The sequence below is a fragment of the Dasypus novemcinctus genome, chromosome 17 (genome assembly GCF_030445035.2).
Source record: "Dasypus novemcinctus isolate mDasNov1 chromosome 17, mDasNov1.1.hap2, whole genome shotgun sequence".
NCBI classification, from domain to species: domain Eukaryota; kingdom Metazoa; phylum Chordata; class Mammalia; order Cingulata; family Dasypodidae; genus Dasypus; species Dasypus novemcinctus.
Genome location: NC_080689.1, coordinates 89,264,179 through 89,287,245, shown reverse-complemented (window position 1 = coordinate 89,287,245; position 23,067 = coordinate 89,264,179). Strand labels below are relative to the sequence as shown.

The 23,067-nt window shown below is 39.1% G+C and overlaps 1 gene segment (V, D, J or C); it reads right to left on the bottom strand.

Moving 5' to 3' along the window:
• Positions 1-10,851: 10,851 nt before the first annotated feature.
• On the bottom strand, positions 10,852-11,479 carry LOC101429437 (immunoglobulin kappa variable 3-20-like). The segment is given in 2 exon segments: positions 10,852-11,237; positions 11,421-11,479. Coding segments are annotated over 2 exon segments (435 nt in total).
• Positions 11,480-23,067: the final 11,588 nt, after the last annotated feature.

Below are 23,067 nucleotides of genomic sequence, written 5' to 3'. Positions count from 1 at the left end.
CCCCCTCACCCAACTCCCCACATCAACAACCTCTTCCATCATTGTGGGTCATGCAATTTCTCATTTATTAATTGAAGAGACTGAAGGACAGCAACTGAAGGACATGGTTCGATCAATTAGGGGCAGAATTGAAATTTGAGACCAGTGCTCATTTACCTATGCTTTTGCTTGTATTTTTTTTTCTTGAGGCCACCATTGAATTGCATAAAAATATTCCCTGCATTGCTGAGGGAAATCTCTTTTCCTGATTGTAGTTGCAATCAGCTGTATATGCAATCAACTGACTACATAACCTAAATCCTGTCATGATTTTACTCAATGCAATAGTGAACTAATTACAAACATCTTAGGGAAGGAATCCATTGAACTCTGCAAAAAAGGAGAATTAAGAAAGGTAGTTGGAAAAGTAACTCCTTTACCAAAGGTCCTCTTCAAATCCAACATTTTCCATCATCTCATCCTTCAAGCCCCAACCATGCCTCCAACCATTCCCTCCCCCAGGCTGATTATCATCAATTTACAAGATGACTGAACTGAGAAGATTAAAAAAGTAACAATACCTTATGAGGGATAGTCCCAGAGACAAAGATAGCCAATGTCATAGCAATGGTCACACTGCATTGGTTGAGGAGAAGATCCTAGAAGACTCATGATGTCTGAAAATATATGTGCTTGCAGTCATCTGAAGGAGACCCTATAAAACAATCCTAATCCTGGGAACCTATATGAGTTATCTCATATGTAAAATTTCTGCAGATGTGATTAAGTTAAAAGTTCAGATGGGAGAATTGCCTGGATAAAAACACTGGCCCCCCAATGCCATCACACATACTCTCATAGGAGGGACATTTGGCCACAAATAGAAAATAAAGTAGTATTTAAACAGTAAAGACAGTAATTAGAATCCTTGAGGACTAAAGTAAGTGAGCCACAACAATCAAATTATTCATTGTAATAAGGCTCTTAATATAGATCTTCTGTGGTGGAATCCTGATAGATTTTAGTAGCAAGCATGGGGTGGTGCTATAACAAATACCAAATATGTGGAAGTGACTTTGAAAATGGTTGATGGGTGAAGACTGGAAGAATTTTGAGGTCTCTGATAAAGACTAGATTTCCTCAAGCAGAACATTAGTAGAAATATAGACATTTGCTTCTGTTGAGGGCTCAGAAGAAATGACAAACTGTTACCTTAAAAGGGAAAGATGACAATCCTTTTATATAGAAGAAGAACATTGCCGAATTTTGTCTGAATGTTTTTTTTGTGAAAAGCAGAACTCAAAATCATTAAAATTCTACATGTAGCCTAGGAGATTTCCAAGTGAAGTGTTCACACCATGTCCCATGTTCATCTTGCTACATATGTAAACTACAGGAGGAAAGTTAAAATGGTAAAATGCAAAAAAAAAAAAAAAGGTTAAGTAAAAAGAAATTATGAATTATGATATAATTCATCTGTCTAGATTGCAAACTTTGCTAAAATTATATCAACTGTAAAGAAAGAATGACCTGGAGATAAGGTGAGGGGAGACTTGACAAGTTTTGCAAGCGAAAAGACATTAGGCATGTGCATATAGATCACTTCAAACAAGGAGCAGAAATGAGGAGCAGAGATGGGAATATCCTGGAAAGCTGTGTTGGAGCTGTTGCCTAATGATATGTGAAATGGAGAGAAGACATGTGCAAATTTAATACCTGATACTCCTTTATATCAAGTATTACATTTTCAATAATATTTCATTTATTTTTGTAATATAAAATAAAAAGATGTATAAATCACTGTAATTACATTATTCAACCTCCCATACATATATCATCCATCATACAAGCAATTATTGCTTAATGGACATTTTTTACTGACTTGAAGAAGAATATCTATAGCTACCCAAATAGATCTCAACCTATTTTTTTTTATTTTTTATTTTTTAATCTTTTTTTATTGAATTTGTAATAATATTACATTAAATATATATATATGAGGTCCCATTCAACCCCACCCCCCCACCCCACCTCTCCCCCCCCCCCAGCAACACTCGTTCCCATCATCATGACACATCCATTGCATTTGGTAAGTACATCTTTGGACACCTTTGCACCTCATGGTCAATGGTCCACATCATGGCCCATACTCTCCTCCATTCCATCCAGTGGGCCCTGTGAGGATTTACAATGTCCGATGATTGCCCCTGAAGCACCATCCAGGGCAGCTCCATGTCTTTTTAATCAAATTTTAAATTGAATTGATCCTAACCTGTCTTATTTTATAAACGTCCTGGAAACTTCCATGTAACTATGTCAGGAACACACATATTCCAAATTCCGTATTTTTATATTATTTTGTAACAAATTCTCTCTGAGTCAAACAAAGACATGCCACTTAAAAGTTCTTGTTGAATGAACAGACAACATTAAGTCAACAGTTATTTCAGTCTATGAAATTGTTTTCAGGTTATGCACATTTTTTAAATTTACTGAAGTATATCACTCATACAAAAACTTACATAAACGATATGTGTATAGTAATAGTTGTGAACTTACAAAACAGACTATATAACATCATACAAGACTCTCATACCTCACCCTACCACCAGTATCTTGCATTGTTGTTAAACATTTTTAACTAGTTATTAAAGAGCATTGTCAATATATTACTACTAACTAAGGTATTTTCCCCCAACCCACCCTATTATTATTATATCTGTATCATTTATGTATGAAGATGCTGAAACAATAAGTTTATAGTAAACGTTGTGAACTTACAAAGCAAACATGCATAACATCATACCAAGCATCCCATACATCGACCCTCCCCCAACACCTTGCATTGTCATGAGACGTTTGTTACACATGAAGAAAGAATATTGTCAAAATCTTACTACTAATAACACTCATTATCTTACATTTGGTGTATTTTCCCCCAAAACACCCTGTTATTATTATTTAAATATATTTTTATGATAGAAGTTGTAATCCTATAAAACAATCATGTACATGTGCAGAATTCCCCAACAACATCCCTCTATTAAAACACCACATTGTGGCGGGATATTTGTTACAGGTAAGATAATGTCATCTGATTATTACCACCTCTATAGTGTACATTTGGCACACATTTTGCATACTGGCCCATTATCAACAAAGAACATCTATGGCATAGATACAAGAATATTATTGTTACTGCTAATCGCAATCTAATTTTCACTCCAGCTGTATTATTCTCATGCTTCTCCATATTCCCACTACCTTGCAATAATGGTTTACATTTGCCCTAGCAAACAAAGAACACTCTTGCATTTGTACCATCAACCACAATCCCCATCCACCTCTTGGTTTAACATGCTATTCAGTTCCTAGAATATTCTCTAGCATTCTGTCGATTGGCTTTTACATCCCTGGACAACCATTTTCACCCACATCCACATTTATAAACTAACTGTTAATCACTAAGTATTATCATCCACTCTATACATTTCCACACTTATACAGTAAAGCTAATTAAAACGTCTACATACATTAAATATCAGTAGTCCATCCCTGGCTCCCTCTTATCTCCTTTGAGAATCTACCGCCTACCACCAGATCTTGAAGATGTTTCCTACATTTTCTTCTAGAAGTTTTATTGTTCTTGCTTTTATTTTTAGGTTTTTGATTCATTTTGAATTAGTTTCAGATAAGGGGTGAGATAGGGGTCCTCTTTTCTTCTTTTGGTTATAAATATCCAGTTCTTTCAGCACCATTTGTTGAGTGGACTGTTCTGCACAAGATGTGTAGATTTGACAGGCTTGTCAAAAATCACTTGACCATACACGTGAAGGTCTGTTTCTGAAGCATCAATTGGATTCCATTTGTCTATGTGTCTGTCTTTATGCCAGTGCCATGCTGTTTTACCACTATAGCTAGATAACATGCTTTAAAATCTGGAGATGAGAGTTTGCTCTTCCTTTTTAAATGTTTCTGGCTATTCAGGACCCCTTACCCTTCCAAAGAAATTTGATAATTGCATTTTCAATTTTAAAAATGCTGGTAGAATTTTTATCAGGAATGCATTGACTGTATACATAAATTAGAGTAGAACTGACATCTTCATGAAATTTAGTCGTCCAATGCATAAGCATGGAATGTTCATTCACTTATTTAGGCCATTTTTTAATTTCTTTTAACATTGAGTTGCAGTTTTCTGAATACTAGTGCTTTATAGCATTGCTTAAGTATATTCCTGCCTATTTGAGTGTTATCTGCCATATTTTATTTTCACTACTCTTTCAACATTTGGTACTTTTATTGACCTGATCTTTACTTCTAGACTCTTTTCCAGGCCTCTATCTCCTGTCTTTTCTTTTCAGGATCTAGCACCTCCTTTAGTGTTTCCTGAAAATCTGGTCTCTTCTTTACAAATTCTCTCAGCTTCTGTTTATCTCTTATATTCTAAACTCACCCTAATTTTAGAAATATAATCTTGCCAAATATAAGATTCTTGAGTGGAAATTTTTCTCTTGTAGTATAAATATAACATACCACTGTCTTCTTGTCTCCACGGTTTCTAGTGAGAAATCAGCACGCTATCTTGTTAGATATCATTTTTTTTTTAGTGATCTTATCTTGTTCTCAGATTTATCACTTTGTCTTTGGCATTTGACATTTTGATCATTGTGTATCTTGAAGTTGTTCTACTTGGAGTATTTAAAATGGAAGTACACTGGGCTTCTAAGACATGGATATCTATGTCCTTCAATAGGGTTGGGAAATATTCTACCATTATTTCTTCAAATATTCCTTCTGCCCCTTTGCCCTTATATTCTCCTTCTGGGTCACCATTGACATGAATGTTTGCATGATTTTTTTTGGCATGAGTTCCGTGAGACCTTGTTCGATTTTTTCCATTCTTTTCTTCATCCGCTATTTTGTATGTTCACTTTCAGAAGCCATTTTTTAAGCTCAACAATCCTTTCTTCTGCTTCCTCAAATCTGCCATTTATGATTCCAGTATTTTTGAATTTGACTTCTTGTACCACTCCTTTCCATAAGATCTGCATTTTGTCTATGTATGCCTTCAAATTTTACTTTGTGCTCATCCACTGTCTTCTTAATATCTTTAATCTCTTTAGCCACCTCATTGAATTTATTAAGGAGATTTGTTTGAATATCTATGATTAGTTTTCTCAACTCTTTTATTTCATCTGGAAGTTTATCTTGTTCTTTTAACTGGCCCATAGCTTCCTGTTTCTTGGTGTGATTATAGTTCTTTGTTGTGTCTTGGCATCTCACTTACTAGAGTATTTATTCTAGGTGCAGTTTTTCTCACAAGTTTCAGGCTTCTTGCCCTTTCTCCCTTGCTGGTTGTGCAGTAGGAGCCAAGGATGTAGTTGGTGTTACAAGATATGGAGGCTGAAGCTGCCCTCATTGGACCAGGGACCAAGGAAGCTTCTCCCAACTTTCTCCTTTGCCATGGATAGGGACAAGAGTCACAGCTTTGTGGAACAATACAAGTTGTGTTGGCCTAGACTGTAGCTGCCCAGAGAGACTGATGAAACTTCACACCCCTTTCTCCCTTGCCTTGGGTAGGGGTGGAGCTGTAGGTGTGGGCAACAATCTATGCAGTTCAGGTCCAAAGATGACCACAGTTGCCCTGGTAAACTTCCAATTATTCGGTCTTTGCCCACCAAATGTTCCTGCAGTTACCTGGATAAGCTTATGCAGGGCCTGCCAGCCTCCTTCCTGCCAGAGGTGGGGCCGTAGCCTGGGCTAAGTTTGCAGGGTGATCTGGGTGATGTAAACTGGTTCCTACTGTCACTGTGATTTTGTTCAGCCCATTTCCCCTCATACTGGGAGCAGGGTCAAAATGGAGGACGAAAGCCTCTTTCAGACTTCAACAGTTTTAAACTTTAGATGTTCTTAGGGTTATACTTTATCAAGCCAAATTTACTCATCAGTCATGAAAGCAGTGGCCAAACATCTCCTCCTCCCCTGTTTTTGGGAATGGAGCTTCCAATTCCAGCAACAGAATTCCTCCTGGGTGACATGCATTGCCAACATCGGATGATCAAGTGCCTCTGAGACTTGGCCAGTAATTTCCTGCTTCCTCCCTGCTAGAGGTGGGGCTGGGGCCTAGGCTAGACCTGCAATATGGCCTGGATGGAATGAAGCCTGTCCCCACCGCCACTTTGATTTTTAGTCCTCCCCACTTCCCCTCATGGCAGGCGCAGAGTTAAGATACCAGTTACTGGCCTCTTTCTCACTTGAACAATTTCAAATTTAGCTGTTCTTAGGTTTATATTTTTGTCCGGTGAACTTACTCATCAGTAGCTGAAGTTGGTGCCCAAAAGTCTCTTCCTCCCCAATTTTTTGGAAGTGGAGTTTTCAATTCCAGTCGCGGAACAGCTCCCGAAGCAGCTTTTGCCTACCATGGAGGATGGACACCAGACCTGGTGCCTTGGAGTGCTCTACTTAAGAGTCTTCTCTGCTGATGGGCAGTCTCATCCTTCCATTCCCTCAAGTATGTTGCAGGATGTGCTTCCAGTCTCCTGGAGCCACCAAGAGGGTGCATCAGCTAGCTCAAGTGCTCTGCATGTTTACTAACTGTGCCCTGTTCAGGAGCTGATTCTAGATGTTCCTTCTTCTGCCTCATCTTGCTGGCTGTTCTCTCAGGTCATGCACATTGTTAAAAGAATACATGTAGAAAGATATTTGAGGATATTGTGAGGAATTGGAAATATTCCAAAGTTCCCATATTTGATCCTAATGCACTTGTTTCTTGTACAGCACCATGTCCCTCTAATAGAATCCAGTTGTAACCAAACTTTTCTAATTTAAGTGAAAGGCCTGTTAGAGGTCCTCAAGATTTATGAAATTCCAGACTCCATATTCATTCTCCCTTCCCACATTATTGGTTTGTGCTTTCCTAAACCAGAAGATTTTTGAGAATGTTATATAATAAAAAACACTGTCAGCTGAATTGAAAGGGACAATAAGAGGACAAAATTAAAGAAGGCTGTCGAATTACAAAATTCTGCATACTAATAAAACTATGAACTTTCAAAAAACCTTTAAAGGAAAACAAAATATGATATCTTATTTTGCCAGGCTGCTATCATAGGTACTACACAATGGGATGGCTTGAACTCTGGGAGTTTTTAGGCCCACAGCTTTGAAGTTAGGAGAACTCCGCTACTGAGAAAGCAGCAAGGCATTGCTTTCTCCCCAGTCTCTATAACATTCCAGTGCTGGATACCAGCGATCCTCGAGGTTCCTTGGCTACTATCCCTGCCTTGCTTTCATAGCAGTGTCCTCTTCTTTCTCTTCTGGTGTCTGTTGACTTCTATATTCTGGCTCCTCCCTGATGATTCTGTATCTTTGAGTGAATGTATCATGCTGAAAATAGAATCCAATGATCTGAATTACAGCCCCCTTTCAATCAGGTGGCCACACCCTACCTTAGATAACATATTCAAAGTCATACCTACAATGTGCCCACACAGACAGGATTACTGACAATGATTAAGAACACGTATATAATAAAATCTACACCAGATAAGACAGAGGCCAGCTCTGTAGGGAGAGTTATAACAAACATGGGCTCAGAGGCCAGAGACCTGGGTACAGAAACCAAAGCCCGAGTCCCAGAGGGGAGAGACATGTTACCAAGGACAATCCATAGGCCATAGAGATCACCCCAGGAAATGAACTTAACAAAACTTCAGGATTTCAGAATTACTTGGGAGCTATGTATCCTTTTTTCCTTTCATCCTCTCTCTTTTGGAATCAGGATGTCTACAACATTTATACTATGCCTGCCATACCAGGGTATTTTGGAATCAATAAAATTCTTTTCTTGTTACTGGTCAACAGAGAGAAATGAATTTACCCCAGATTGGATCCTACTGAGATTCAATGCCTCAATGCCTCCTGAGGTATTGAGCTAGGCCTGTAAAATACAATCAGGGGACACAGAGCAGAAGGGACTACCCTGACAGAGGGTCCAATAGGTAAGGAGGGAGAGTGACAGACAAGATCTCCAGAGAGAGTCTGAAACTGTGCTGGCCAGGATTACACCTTTATGTCATACGTGGAAGAAAATAGCAGGGACCAGAGGAAGGGAAGGAGAAGGAGAAGAAGTGAAAATAAGAAAGTTTAAATAAAGGAGGCACAGGGAAGAGGTAGTTAAACTATCAGGGAATAAAACACTCTGAAATGGGCTTTCATTTCACCTTTTGGGGCATGAACATAGCCGTCAGAATAAGCTAGAATTAGTCTGCCAGGTGGTAAAAGACATGTGGTGCAGTCAACCCAAACTCAGGCTGATGGCCAGCAAAGGAGCATGTGAAAGAGATGAAACACAATTAAGCCTAGAACACACAGACCTCAGGGGACCTGATGAATAACTATAAACCAACTCTAGGCCCAGATGAGTCAGTCAGGCCTCCATATTACAGACTGCACAGCTCACCAGAAACTCACCAGCTAACGCTTTATGACACTGGCTGTGGACATGATATCTTACATGACAGTAGCTAACTGATTTGTTTTCATATTTTAAATTGTTATTCATTGTTAAACCACAATCTCCTCTTCAGACCTATTTTTCATTCTATCACTAAAAAATGGCGTAGTGTATATTTTTCATATGTGTTTTTTTTCTCAATAACTAAAATGATAGGAGGGATTTAGAAACTGGCAGATCAACCACGTAATAAATATTTCTTGAGTGAATGAATGACATGGATTCAATGATTAAAATACATCTCATTACTAAGATTAAGAGCAGTTGTGTGTCAGAGAGTTTGGTGTATTCTCCTCCTGTTTGATGAGACATTTGGTAAAACTAAATTTCATCCACCAACATATTTACGAAGAAACTTCAGAAATAATACTAGAATATCTGGAGTAATTACACCAACACACTGAGAATAATGTGCTAATTAAAGTTTATCCAGGGAAGCGGATGTTGCTCTACTCATAGAGTACCTGCATAATACTTAGGATATGCAGGGTTCAAACCAAGGACCTCTTGACCCATGGAGTGAGCTGGCCCATGCACAGTGCTGATGCATGCAAGGAGTGTCATGCCATGGAGGGGTGTCCCCCATTTAGGGGGGGCCCATGCTCAAGGAGTGCACTCCAAAAGGAGAGCCACCTCATGCAAAAAAAGCACAGCCTGGAGAGCTGATGCAGCAAGATGTTGCAACAAAAAGTGAGAGATTCCTGGTGCTGCTGATAAGAATACAAGTGAACACAGAAGAATATGCAGTGAATGGATGCAGAGAGCAGACAATGGGGGGGAGGAAGGAGATAAATAAATAAATAAATAAATAAATAAATAAATAAATAAATAAAATAATTTAAAAAAGAAGAAACAAACAAACTTTTTGAAAGTGTTCAGGTTACAGCAGTCTTAAGAACTGAATTCCTTCAGTGCCAAAGGATGGTAAGAGAGAAAGTTGACAATTGGTGAAAGAGTTCAGGAGGAAAGTTGTCACACATTTGTAGAAGGATAAAGCTGAAGAACCAGAGAGTTGCCATGAAAGAATGAGAATACCTGAAAGAGAAGGAGAAAAGAAAAAGGGCTTTACAAAAGGAGGCAGTATTTCAGTTATTCTAGAAATATTTAGATATATTTTGTTTTCGTTAACAGACAAAAATGGGCTGCTTCCACAAGATTTTTATTAACTTCCAAGCTTACAATTTTGAGACTGAGAAAATTTTCTAAATGAAGGCATCATCAGGCAATGCTTTCTCCCCAAAGACCAGCTGCCAATGATGCTAGAATCCTCTGTCACATGGCAAAGCACATGGTGATATCTGCTCATTTCTTCTGTAACTTCCAGGTTTCATTGCTTCAGATTCTTGCTGCCATGACTTTCTCCTTCTTTGTCAGAATCTCATTCTCTTATCAAGACTCAAGAAATGGAACTGAGACCCACAGTGATCCAGGCATGAACTGAAGTAACCTCCTCAAAAGGTTCCACCTACAATAGGTTACACCTGCAGAATGGATTCACCTTAAGATTTGACCTTACTGAGGTCCACACAGCTTCACACCATCAAATATACACATATTCACTTGAATTAGTTTTTCTTTTTTAAACAGATGGAATATGCAACATTAGGTAATATTGTAAAGAATAAAATTATATATGTGTCCTTTCAAATATATAGGAACAAGATGAAGTAAACACAGACCTTATAACAATACAGAAAACATTTAATTTTTGGCAAGTTTTACACATCAACCATTTTATAAGGGAACTATAGAAACAGCATGACAATCACAGGAATATGAAGCTCACTGGAAAATTTTATATCCAAACTGAAATCAACATATTTCATTGGCTGAGAATCATCCTTTATAACTTAAGCATTCCACAATGAGTATAGTATATTAAGGCACACACAGTTACTATTTAATGTCAGTAAGAAATGAAAATAGTTATCAAAATTAAAAAAACAAGGTAGAGTAGCAAATCAAAACATCTTTTGTGACACTGAAAAGAAAGACTTGGATGGCAATGGGTCGAAGGAAAGAAAGAGCAAGGGAGGAAAATGATCTTCCATAGGGAAGTTCTGAATATGAAGGATCAAGGATTTAATCTTGGGAAGGACCAGAGTTGGAGGATGATGGGGGGAGAAGGAAGAAGATGGAAGGGATAAGGAAAGAAGATGATGAATTTTTAAACATTAAGGAGATAACAATGAATAGAGAATCAATGCATCAGGGTGTAAAGTTTAAAAGACCCTAGCCTAGAGGGCCAAGTCACCCTGTAATTTGATCTGGCCAAGTGAAAAAACGATTTCTATGATACCGTCCCCTCAAGGATATGGTTCTCAGACAGATGGAGGAAGCAAACACATTCAAGTCTATTTGAAGAGGAAGCAGCTGGTGCTGCAAGAGTCACTGCCCTGCAGCCCTGAGGAGGAGGTTTGTGTTCGAGGTTGAAGCACTGTGGGAGGAGAGCTGTTATACTGCTGACAGTAATAATTTCCCAAATCTTCAGGCTGGAATCTGCTGATGGTGAGAGTGAAATCTGTCCCAGACCCACTGCCACTGAATCGATCAGGGACCCCAGATGGCCGGGTGGATGCACCATAGATGAGCTGTTTAGGAGCCTGTCCTGGTTTCTGGTGGTACCAGGCTAAGTTGCTGTAAACACTCTGACTGGCCTTGCACTTGAGGGTGACGGTCTCTCCTGCAGATGCAGCCACAGAGCCTGGAGACTGGGTCATCACGATGTCCCCACTGGCACCTGCAACCAGAAAAGAATATAGAGCATACATTCCACCACAAATGTATAAAGTATGTATCTAAATGTAGGTTTTCTCATTTATCACATGCATTCAGATCTGCTTTAGATGAAATGGTTTGCTCACTTCACATGTTAAAACCATTCTCCAAATTTATAAAGATAATACTCTTCTAAACCTCTCACCTGAGGTCCAGAACACCAGCAGGATGAGCAGTTGGGAATGTGACATCATCTTGCTCACCGGCTGATGCACTCAGGCCCCATCTCCAGGGAACCTGCATTAATAGAGCCCTGAGCAGACAACCAAGTCCCCGAGGAGCATATGCAAATCAATAGAGTATAAAGTCAAACGTACCCGTGCAGTGTGCTGTAAAGATAAATAATGGAAGGAGATAAAAATATCATGACCACAGGAAATGTAACTACATGCCTGCAAAAGGCAAGAAATCAACTTAACAGCACAACTTTCAACAATATTCAGCACAATTCAGAAAATGAAATATTTTATCTGCAATTGTACTCTTTCAAATCAACTGCACCCATCTTGAAAACAAAAGGAATTTGTAATAAAATACATGCACCTGTAAGTGTAATATCAGAACTTAATTAAATGTTGTAAATATGGCACCAAACCCTAGGTGGAGTATACTCATGTCATTGGATAGATTAAGATGTAGTGCACATATGGTCTATCTCAGTCTATTCTAAATTTTAACATCCCAAAGGAACCTCCCTTGATATATCCAAAAAAAGTCCTCCGTATTGCCCTTAATACAATATTATTCCCAGAAAGGAGTCATCAAATATTTACAAGACACACTTAGGACTACCATTTAAGTAGACCATTTTCTAAAATCACTAATGTAGTGAGTAGCAGACCTGAAGTGTAACACCTCCACCTAGTGGTCATAGGTAAAATGGCTTCAGGTCCCAAGGTCTGATAGAGCATTTCTTCATTTATTCCTACCCAAAACTAAGAATACTTTAAGAATTATGCAAATAACAATATCATGAGCACTTCTAGGCATAGGACATTAAATTAAATTATGAACAAATAGAACGTTTTGTTTACTGAGAGGTTACACAGTAAACAAGTAACATTTCTGCAGGCATTGCTAACCTGCTTCTTTGAGATTTCCTCCTCTGAGCTAAGCTGTTATTCAGGAAAGGTAGGGCCATGAGAACCTGGTCCATTTCAGGATCAACCCTTTGCATTAACAGTTAGAGGTAAGAGAAAATTTAGGACACTTTAACAATGGTATGCGTAAAAAATCCTTCCACTATCATGAGTATAACTTTTCCTGCAGACTTTTTCCAAAGCTCCTGAGGTTTTGCATGATGTGGAATGTCTTAAGGCATGTATTGTTCTAGTTCTAATTAATAAGTTCATTTTCTGTAGTTTGTTTCCTTATGAGCACTTGACATTAGGAGATGGTCCCCTCCAAGCATTCAGGAATGGTGCTGCAGACACCCACATCATCAGGGAGGCCATTCCTTCTCATCTACAATCCACCCTTGGTCCACCACGTATTTGTGTTTAGAAGATGTTAATAATTAATTCAGGTTTGCTCTTCACACCCTTGTATTTTTTCCTCCTCTTCCATGAAGTTGTATTTAATATACATTTTTAAGTTTACTTGTTTTGCTTGAATTTCTACTACTTAATTGATAGGTTTCCTGCATCAGTGCAATATAATTTCCTTCCCATTCTTACACACATTCAAAAATTTAAAGTTTTCATGGATGACAGGATGATAAAATAAGATGTGTCATGCAGGGTAACTGGCACAGAGGGTCCATGTAAAATGTGGAGTAAGGAAATATTGTCTTCAAGTAGGGGACAGTTGGGCAAATGTGCAAATAGAGAAGGAGACTGTTCTTCAAATCCAGGGAAGAGCACTTCAGAAAATGAACAGGACTTGGGAAAAGATGGTCCTGGATATTTAAGAAAGACTGAAGAAACAGAGTGTGAAAGCAGAATGGGCATGATTGAAGGGGAAAATTAATTTGGTGAAAGGTTGAGGCTTAGGTTATGTACTATGACAATCCATGAAAAAAGAGTTAGAATTAATTTTTCATTTTAGCAGGTATTTCTGGGTCATTTTACAACCAATAACACTCCAAAGATCCAGGCACAGTAGAAGGCACTAACATTTCAGTGCAGCTGGGGAACTATTTTTTTAATCATCTCCTTCCCTGAAGTCATTTAAAATAATTTAAAATCATTTAAAATAATGATTTTAAAAAGTGAAATTTTCCAAATGCCCTCCCATCACCAAAGATAAAATTGAGGCCCAATCAATCTTTGGTAAATGATTTAAAAAGAACACATTATGTTAAGTAGAATTCTAAAAAAAGCCTGGGGACTCCTGTCCCTAGTATATACACACCTTCTCTCACTTGTTAAAACACTATTCAGGTGCTACTGTGATGTGATTTTGCAGATATCTTTAAAGCTGTTGACTTTAAGAAGGGGGATCCGTTAAATCTTGCTCTACTAGTCAGAGAGAAAGAGCTCAGAGAAATTCATAAACAATTGGTATTTGAAATGGAGGAATATATTTGAAGTTGGTTGTGGAGATCAAGGGAACCATGTGGCAAGGAATGTGGGCAGACTCTAGGAGGAGAGAGCTGACAGTCAGCAAGGACATGGGATCTCAGCACGGCCACCTGAGGAACTGCTTCTGCCAAACCCCATGAGCTTGGAAGAGAACTCTGTGCCCTGGATGGAAGTCAGCTCTATTTAACCATGTAGGAACCTGAGAAGACAATAACCAACATTGGACCCAGACTCCTGATCTACAAAACTCTGACCTAATAAATTGCTTATTAGATATAAAATGAGAGAAAAGTGATAAATATGTGTGTGTGTATTAAAATGAACCACATGCTGAAAGGAAAGTCAGAAATCCAGACAAGAGTTATCATCCCATTTAGCTTATGGTTGAATGATGCTGACATGTGTCTCTTCTCATGAAATGTGGTGTGTTTTATGCCCCTGTCACCCACAGATGATTTACAGATGAGTTACCACATCCACAGGGTCAGAGCTGAATACTGTGCTATGAAAATACAGTTAAGAGCAGAACTAGTTTTGAAGGTGGTCAGGATCTGTCCCCTCTGTGTCCATTACCATGTTCTCTGACAACTGTAGAAATTTTAGACAGGGCTGTTGGTAAGAGGGCAGTGACCTGGGGACATCCCAGGTAGACCTGAACCACACAGCTGTCTTCAACTTTCCTTAAAACTACGGAATGTTTTAGATTCCTAAATGTGGATGACTCATTCCTTCTACTTGGGATAAAATGGGAATGTTGCATTTTGTCTTTTTTTTTTTTTATTTCTTGTCTGAGAAATCTTTTTTTTTCATTTTTTATTTAATTCATTTTTTTAAAAAATATTACATTAAAAAAATATGAGATTTAGGGAGAGCAAGATGGCGGCTGAGTGAACTTCCCGGTTACTAGCTCCATCGGGGAATTGGCTGGGCAGAGTTGGAGACTCTTTGGGACCGGGCTGTTTCAGGATTTTTACTGGTCCGGAGGTGTCTGGACATCGATTGGGAAGGAAGGTAACAGAGAGGATCCGTCTATGAAACATATACGGACATTCCAGCCACGTGTGGAGGATTCCCTCCTTGGGTAGGCAGAGCCGAGGCATCTGGTGCCGCGGTGGCGGGGGAGCCCGGCCGAGCACCAAGCGGCGCCGGCCGGGAGGGGGGGGCCAGGCCGAGCCGGGCCGAGAGCTGAGCAGCGGCGCCGGGGGAGCCGGGCCGAGCCAGGCCAAGTGGCGGCGGCCAGGGGGGTGGGGCCAAGCCGCGCCGTGCTGCGGCGGACGTGGGGGCAGAGCTGAGACAGCCAAGCGCCAAGTGGTGACAGCCTGGGGGGCGGGGCCGAGCCAGGCCAAGCAGCAGCGGCCGGGGGATCCAGGCTGAGCCTGGCGGCGGGGTTTCTGTTCTTTGTGTGTGTGTGTATGTGTGTGTGTGTGTGTGTGTGTTTTATCCTCTCTTTCTTGTCCCTGATCTTCTTATTCTATTTTATCTTAACAATACAATAGGTCCTGCAGGAAACACCTCACATTTGATGGGTTTCCTCATCCTCCACTGCCTCATTTCTCTGTGAATAGATTAAGGCTATCTACACTACCTCCTTTCCCCTAAAACTTGATATCCTCCACCATCTGCTATCCCTCCTATATCCCACCTCCCTTTCTTTGACCCACAAAGTGTCTAACTCTTAATTTCTAATACCTTTGTTTAGTTTTCCATCTGGTATCCGCCCTTGAAATTATTACCTCTCTTTTCTCTTTCCCTCTCTTACGAAAACAATAGCTTCTTAGTATGTACCACATTCCTCCCATATTCAGTCATCTACCTCATTATAGGTACTTTCCTACTACTATAACTCTACACAATTTACATGATCTAACCTCCATCCTCCCAGAACTCATATTGTTTCTCTGTTAACATATATCACCAATACTACTTTACACTTTTCCCTTCCTTACACAATTGCCTTTCCCCAGCACTAATACTTTCCTTTAAAGTGAACTTAACCAGCAATAAGAAATTGGAGTAAGAGGAACAAAGGGACAAAGAGAAGATATAACACTAACGCAAAAACAACAGCTAATTAATCTCCAAGACTAGACAAAGAAGCTAAGGAACTGATTAAACCCGTCAAGAAGAAATGATGACAAGACAGCAACAAAAAAATACAAATCAAACCAGTAACCAGGAAAACATGGCTGAACCCAATCAACAAACTAAAAATCAGGAAGGGGAGCAGATCTTCGCACAAGCAATGAAAGATCTCAGAACATTTATCACCGACAAATTTGATGAAGTAATGAAAGAGGTTAACAACATGAAGACAACACTTGGAGGGGAAATTGCAGACATGTGCAAAAAAATAACAGATATGAGGGAAATGAACACCACAATTCAAGAAATCAAAAATACACTTGCAGCTAATATCAGCAGACTAGAAGAGGCAGAGCAGAGAATTAGTGATGTGGAAGACAGTACATTGATAATCAAACAGATAGTAGAAGTGGTCAATAAAAAGGTAGAAAAAATCCAGATAGGACTTAGGGACCTGAATGATAATGCAAAATGCTCAAACATACATATTATAGGCATTCCAGAAGGAGAAGAGAAGGGAAAGGGGTCAGAAGGAGTGTTGCAGGAAATAATGACTGAAAACTTCCCAAATCTACTGAAAGAGACAGATGTATATATCCAAGAAGTGCAGCGCACTCCACTGGTGATAAACCCCAACAGGCCAACCCCAAGACATATACTTGCCAAATTATCCAATGCTCAAGACAAAGAGAAAATTCTAAAAGCAGCAAAAGAAAACCATCACATACAAGGGAAGCTCCATAAGATTAAGTGCTGATTTCTCATCTGAAATGATGGAGGCAAGAAGGCAGTGGTATGATATAGTCAAGGAACTAAAGGAAAAAAATTTCCAACCAAGAATACTCTATCCAGCTAAACTAGCATTCAAAAATGATGGAGAGTTCAAAATATTCACAGATAAACAGAAACTGAAAGAGTATATCAACAAGAAACCTCCCCTTCAAGAAATTCTTAAGGGAGTTCTACAGGAAGAAAGGAAAAAACAGGACAGTCAGAGATGGAGGAGAGTGTAAGAACAACAAAAAAGACAAAAATAGAAGGGGAAAATAAAATATTACAAACAAAATATAACAAACACAAATCCAACCAAAATATGGCTAACACATATAATTCTCTGAATGTAATAACACTGAATGTCAATGGACTAAACTCACCTATCAAAAGATTCAGACTGGGACACTGGATAAGGAAATATGACCCATCTATATGCTGTCTACAAGAGACACATCTTAGACCCAGAGACGCATGCAGGCTGAAAGTGAATGGTTGGAAAACAATCATACAAGCAAACAATAACCAAAAAAAGGCAGGAGTAGCTATATTAATATAAAACAAAATAGACATTAAATGTGAAAAAATTGTGAAAGACAAAGAAGGATACTACATTTTAGTGAAAGGAACGATCTGTCAAGAGATCGAACGATCATAAATATTTATGCTCCTAACAAGGGTGCCTCTAAATACATGAGACAAATGCTGGAAAAACTAAGTGAAAAAATAGATGCATCTACAAATATAGTGGGGGATTTTAATACACCACTATCAAATCTGGACAGAACATCTCAAAAGAGAATCACTAAAGAAACAGAACATTTGAACAGTATACTAGAAGAGCTGGATCTAATAGACATATATAAATCATTACACCCAAACACAGCAGGATATACATTTTTCTCAAGCGCACATGGGACATTCTCCAAAATAGACCATATGCTAGGCCACAAAAAAGGCTTAATGAATTCAGAAAGATTGAAATCATACAAAACAATATCTCTGATCACAGTGGAGTGAAGCTGGAAATTTGCAAGGGACAGAGGTCCAGACTTCACACCACAATTTGGAAATTAAACAGCACACTCTTAGAAAAACAGTGGGTCAAAGAGGAAATCTCAAAAGAAATCAATGACTACCTTGAATCAAATGATAATGATAACACAACATACCAAAATTTATGGGATGCAGCAAAAGTAGTACTGAGAGGGAAATTTATAGCCATAAATTCACGTATCAAAAAAGAAGAAAGAGCAAAAATTGAAGAACTAACTGCTCTTTTGATGGAATTAGAAAAACAACAACAAAGTAACCCAACAGGAAGAAGAAGGAAGGAAATAACAAAGATAAGAGCAGAACTAAATGAAATAGAAAATAAGAAAGCACTTGAAAAAATAAACAAGACCAAGAGCTGGTTTTTTGAGAAGATCAACAAAATTGACAAACCTTTAGCGAGACTAACAAAGAAAAAAAGAGAAAAGATGCAAATACACAAAATAAGAAATGAGAAAGGTGATACCACCACTGATCCCATAGAAATAAAGACTATCATAAGAGGATACTTTGGAAAACTATATTCCAACAAAAATGACAATTTAGAGGAAATGAACAAAATTCCTAGAAACACATAAGCAGCCCATATTGATGAAAGAAGAAATTGAGGATCTAAACAAACCAATCATAAGCAAAGAGATAGAATCAGTCATTAAAAATCTCCTAACTAAGAAGAGCCCAGGGCCAGACAGCTTCACAGGTGAATTCTACAAAACATTCCGGAAAGAACTAACACCAGTCCTGTTGAAACTATTCCAAAGAATCGAAACAGAAGGAACATTGCCGAACTCCTTCTATGAGGCCAACATTATCCTAGTACCAAAGCCAAACAAAGACACCACAAGAAAGGAAAATTACAGACCAATTTCTCTAATGAACCTAGATGCAAAAATATTTAACAAAATACTTGCTAATCGTATTCAACAACACATTAAATGAATTATACACCATGACCAAGTGGGATTTATTCCAGGTATGCAAGGATGGTTCAACATAAGAAAATCAATTAATGTGATACACCATATAAACAGATTGAAGGAAAAAAACCACATGATTATATCTATAGATGCAGAAAAGGCATTTGACAAAATACAGCACCCCTTCTTGATAAAAACACTCCAAAAGATCGGAATACAAGGAAATTTTTTGAACATGATAAAGAGTATATATGAAAAACCTACAGCCAACATTGTTTACAATGGCGAAATCCTGAAATCCTTTCCTCTAAACTCAGGAACAAGACAAGGATGCCCATTGTCTCTGCTCCTATTTAACATTGTCTTGGAAGTACTTGCACGAGCACTGAGGCAAGAACCAGATATAAAAGGCATTCAAATTGGAAGGGAAGAAGTCAAAATTTCATTATTTGCAGATGACATGATCTTATACATAGAAAACCCTGAGAGATCTACAACAAAGCTGCTAGAACTCATAAATGAGTTCAGCAAAGTCGCAGGTTATAAGATCAATGCGCAAAAATCAGTAGCATTTCTGTACACCAATAATCAGCAAGATCAGGAGGAAATCAAGAAACAAATACCGTTCACAATAGTAAATAAAAAAATCAAATACTTAGGAATAAATTTACTAAAGAGGTAAAAAACTTATACACTGAGAACTATACAAGATTGTTCAAGGAAATCAAAGAAGACCTAAATAAATGGAAGAATATTCCTTGTTCATGGATAGGGAGACTGAATATTATTAAGATGTCTATCCTACCAAAACTGATCTACACATTCAATGCAATCCCAATAAAAATCAACACAGCCTTCTTTAAGGAACTAGAAAAACTAACTATGAAATTTATTTGGAAGGGAAAGAGGCCCCAAATAGCCAAAGATATATTGAAAAAGAAAAACGAAATTGGAGGAATCACACTTCCTGACTTCAAAACATACTACAAAGCTACAGTAGTGAAAACAGCATGGTATTGGCATAAGGAGAGACACACAGACCAATGGAATTGAATTGAAAGTTCAGATATAGAACCTCAGGTATATAGCCATATAATATTCAATAAAGCCACCAAACCCTCTCAACTGGGAGTTAATGGCCTATTCAACAAATGGTGCCTGGATAACTGGATAGCCATACGTAGAAGAATGAAACAGGATTACCATCTCACACCTTATACAAAGATCAACTCAAGATGGATCAAACACCTAAATATAAGAGCCAAGACCATAAAGATCTTGGAAAGAAGTGTAGGGAAACATCTACAGGACCTTGTAATAGGAAATGGCTTTATGAACTTCACACCAGAAGCACGAGCAGAAAAAGAACAAATAGATAAATGGGACTTCCTCAAAATTAAAGCCTTCTGCACTTCAAAGGAGTTTGTCAAGAAAGTAAAGAGGGAACCCACACAATGGGAGAAAATATTTGGCAACCATGTATCTGATAAGAGGCTTATAACTTGCATATATAAAGAACTCATAAATCTTGAAAACAAAAAGATAAACAACCCATTTAAAAAATGGGAAAAAGATTTAAACAGACAATTCTCCAAAGAAGAAATACAAATGGCTAAAAAGCACATGAAAAAATGTCCCAAATCTCTAGCTATCAGGGAAATGCAAATCAAAACTACAATGAGATACCATCTTACTCCCATAAGATTGGCATTATGAAAAAAAACAGAAGAATACAAATGCTGGAGAGGTTGTGAATAAAGGGGAACACTCATCCACTGCTGGTGGGAATGCAGAAGGATCCAACCATTCTGGAGGACAGTTTGGCGGTTTCTCAAAAAACTAACCATAGATTTGCCATATGACCCAGCAATACCACTGCTGGATATATACCCATCAGAACTGAAAACAAGGACACAAACAGATATATGTACACCAATGTTCATAGCAGCATTGTTTACTATCGCCAAAATCAATCCAAATGTCCATCAACAGATGAGTGGATCAATAAAATGTGGTATATACACACAATGGAATACTACTAGGCTGTTAGAACAAATACACTACAATCACACGTGATAACATGGATGAACCTTGAGAATCTTATGTTGAGTGAAGCAACCCAGGCATTGAAGGACAAATACTGCATGACCTCAATGATGTGAAATAAGCAAACTGCCTCAGAGAGCTAGACACCGGAACAGAGGCTTACAGGAAATCGGGGGGTGGAGGAAGGATGTGAGTTAATGTCTGTAGGGGTGGAATCTGTGATGAGCTCGCGGTAAGTATGAGCACAAAGAAGGGACAAAATGGGGGCAAGGGGTTACCTTCGGGTGGGGCTTTGTGGGTTTGAGGGGGGCTGGGGATGGGCAGAGGGGTAATATTGTCCAAAAATTGGGGGGAGAGAGGGGCAACATATGAACATGGGAGAGTGTCAGGTGTTCGTTGAGAACAAAATGTTGAGAAAATCGTATCAAAGTATAAGTAGGAGGGTTACCTGTTTAGGATGCTCAGGGGGTATGGTCTGATGCGGGACAGACTCAGGGCGAATAGCTGAAGGCTCATTTTGCCAAGGTGGGTTGTACCATTGGGAAGAGACCCAAGAAGTGAGAGGTGGGGTGGACCCACATCCTCGGGAGGACTAATGCCGTCAAATAGAGAGAACTGTATCTCTAGTGAGAAAGGATGGCTCCCAGGGCATTAGGGCAGTTGAGAAAGTCAGGCCCTGAATACTGCTGCAAGTATCTCTGGACATGGCCTTTTGGGAAATCGAGATTGGCTGGTGTTGTGGGCCCCAAAGGGAGGGGAAAATGGATGTGGAATGGATGGAAACAAGGTAAATATGGGGGCAAGAGAGGAGTTTTGTGAGAGTACACAAAGATGAATATAAAACATGTAATATTACTCCAAAAACATATAGGGGATGACAGACTAATAATGTAAACCATAAGGCAAAACATAGGATAACTAAAAAAGTTAGAAAACTGTACAACCTAAAAGTATGAACCACATAGTAAGCACAGATGTCATCTTGTTTGAAAGCTATTGTCTCGGAATCTGTACATCAGTTTCAGGAAATATGATACGAACAAGTTAAGTGATTATCGCTGTGGAAGGGAAAAGGTTCTATGGTGAATCTGGGGAAGTACTGTATATTGTATATATGAATTTCAGTGATCTAAGACTCTTGTGAAGCTAACATTATGTTGGGATTGACTTTATGGGAAGTTTTGGATCACAGAGTGTTTCAACAATGGCTGCGGAGGAATACTGATATAGGATGTTATTGACAGGATATATATGGTTGACAGGGAGTGTTATACAGGGCATATGCCCAGGGTATATAGTAATGTCTAGATATACTCATAGTGGAAACAATTAAAAACAATAGCTGGGGGGGGGTACTGGGCCCCTGGCCGGAGGGACACTGTTGTGGACCCTAGGGGAGCAGCGGCAGTCCCCCAGGTGCAACAGCAAGAACCAGGAAGGAAGGAGGGCCCAACAGTGGGCTCCTGATACTTATGGGTATGCTTTTGAGCCTATACACCTGCAATAAGAATAAGGCCTAGAGTAGCACTGTGCCTGGGAGTTTCCTCCTGACAGCCTTCATGTTACTCAAATGTGGCCACTCTCACAGCCAAACTCAGCATGTTGATGCAGTGCATTCCCCCCAGCGTGGGACATGACACCTGGGGATGAGCCTCCCTGGCACCGAGGGATCACTACCACATATCAGCTGAAGATGCAACTAGAAAGGGACCTTGAATTAAAGGTTCAACACGGATCAGCAGAATATCCCTGTCTACATATAATAACATGACTTCAAAATGCTGTTTGACCTAATATAAGGGGGAAATGGAAAGGAGAAATGAGAATATAAGGCTATGAGTCTCTAAAAAAGAGCCTGGAGGTTGTCAGAAAGAATGCCTTATGCACAACTGAGCAGAGTCTGAGAGACAGATAAAGTAGATACAACCCCAGGTTTAGGTTCTTTTGAGGGATAAAGAGACCCACGGGTCCTATGGTCATGGCAGATGGGGTTCACTGCCATGGCAGATGGCCCTTCTTTGGAGCTGGTGTTTCTGAGTGATGGAATTGGACTCAGAGGGGATCTCTTTTCACAAGACTTGCATGCTACTTTAATGGAATTGTAGTTGGTGCTGGGGTTTTAGATATATTTAGGGGTTCTGAATCTCTGGACTGATAATATGACACCCAGGCCCAGAACCTCAACAGACTTCAGCTCCTACACTTTGATTTATTGGACTTACCCCACTCAGCTAATATCGAGTTGAAGAAGGTCAACCACCACACCATGGAGCCTAGAGTGTCTACAACTGAAAGCAGGAGGAGTGCATCCAGTACCCATGTGGAATCTAAGCCCCCTCTTGACATACATGTGCAATGGACAAAACCAATCCAATGTCCACAGAGACAATGTGGAATGGGT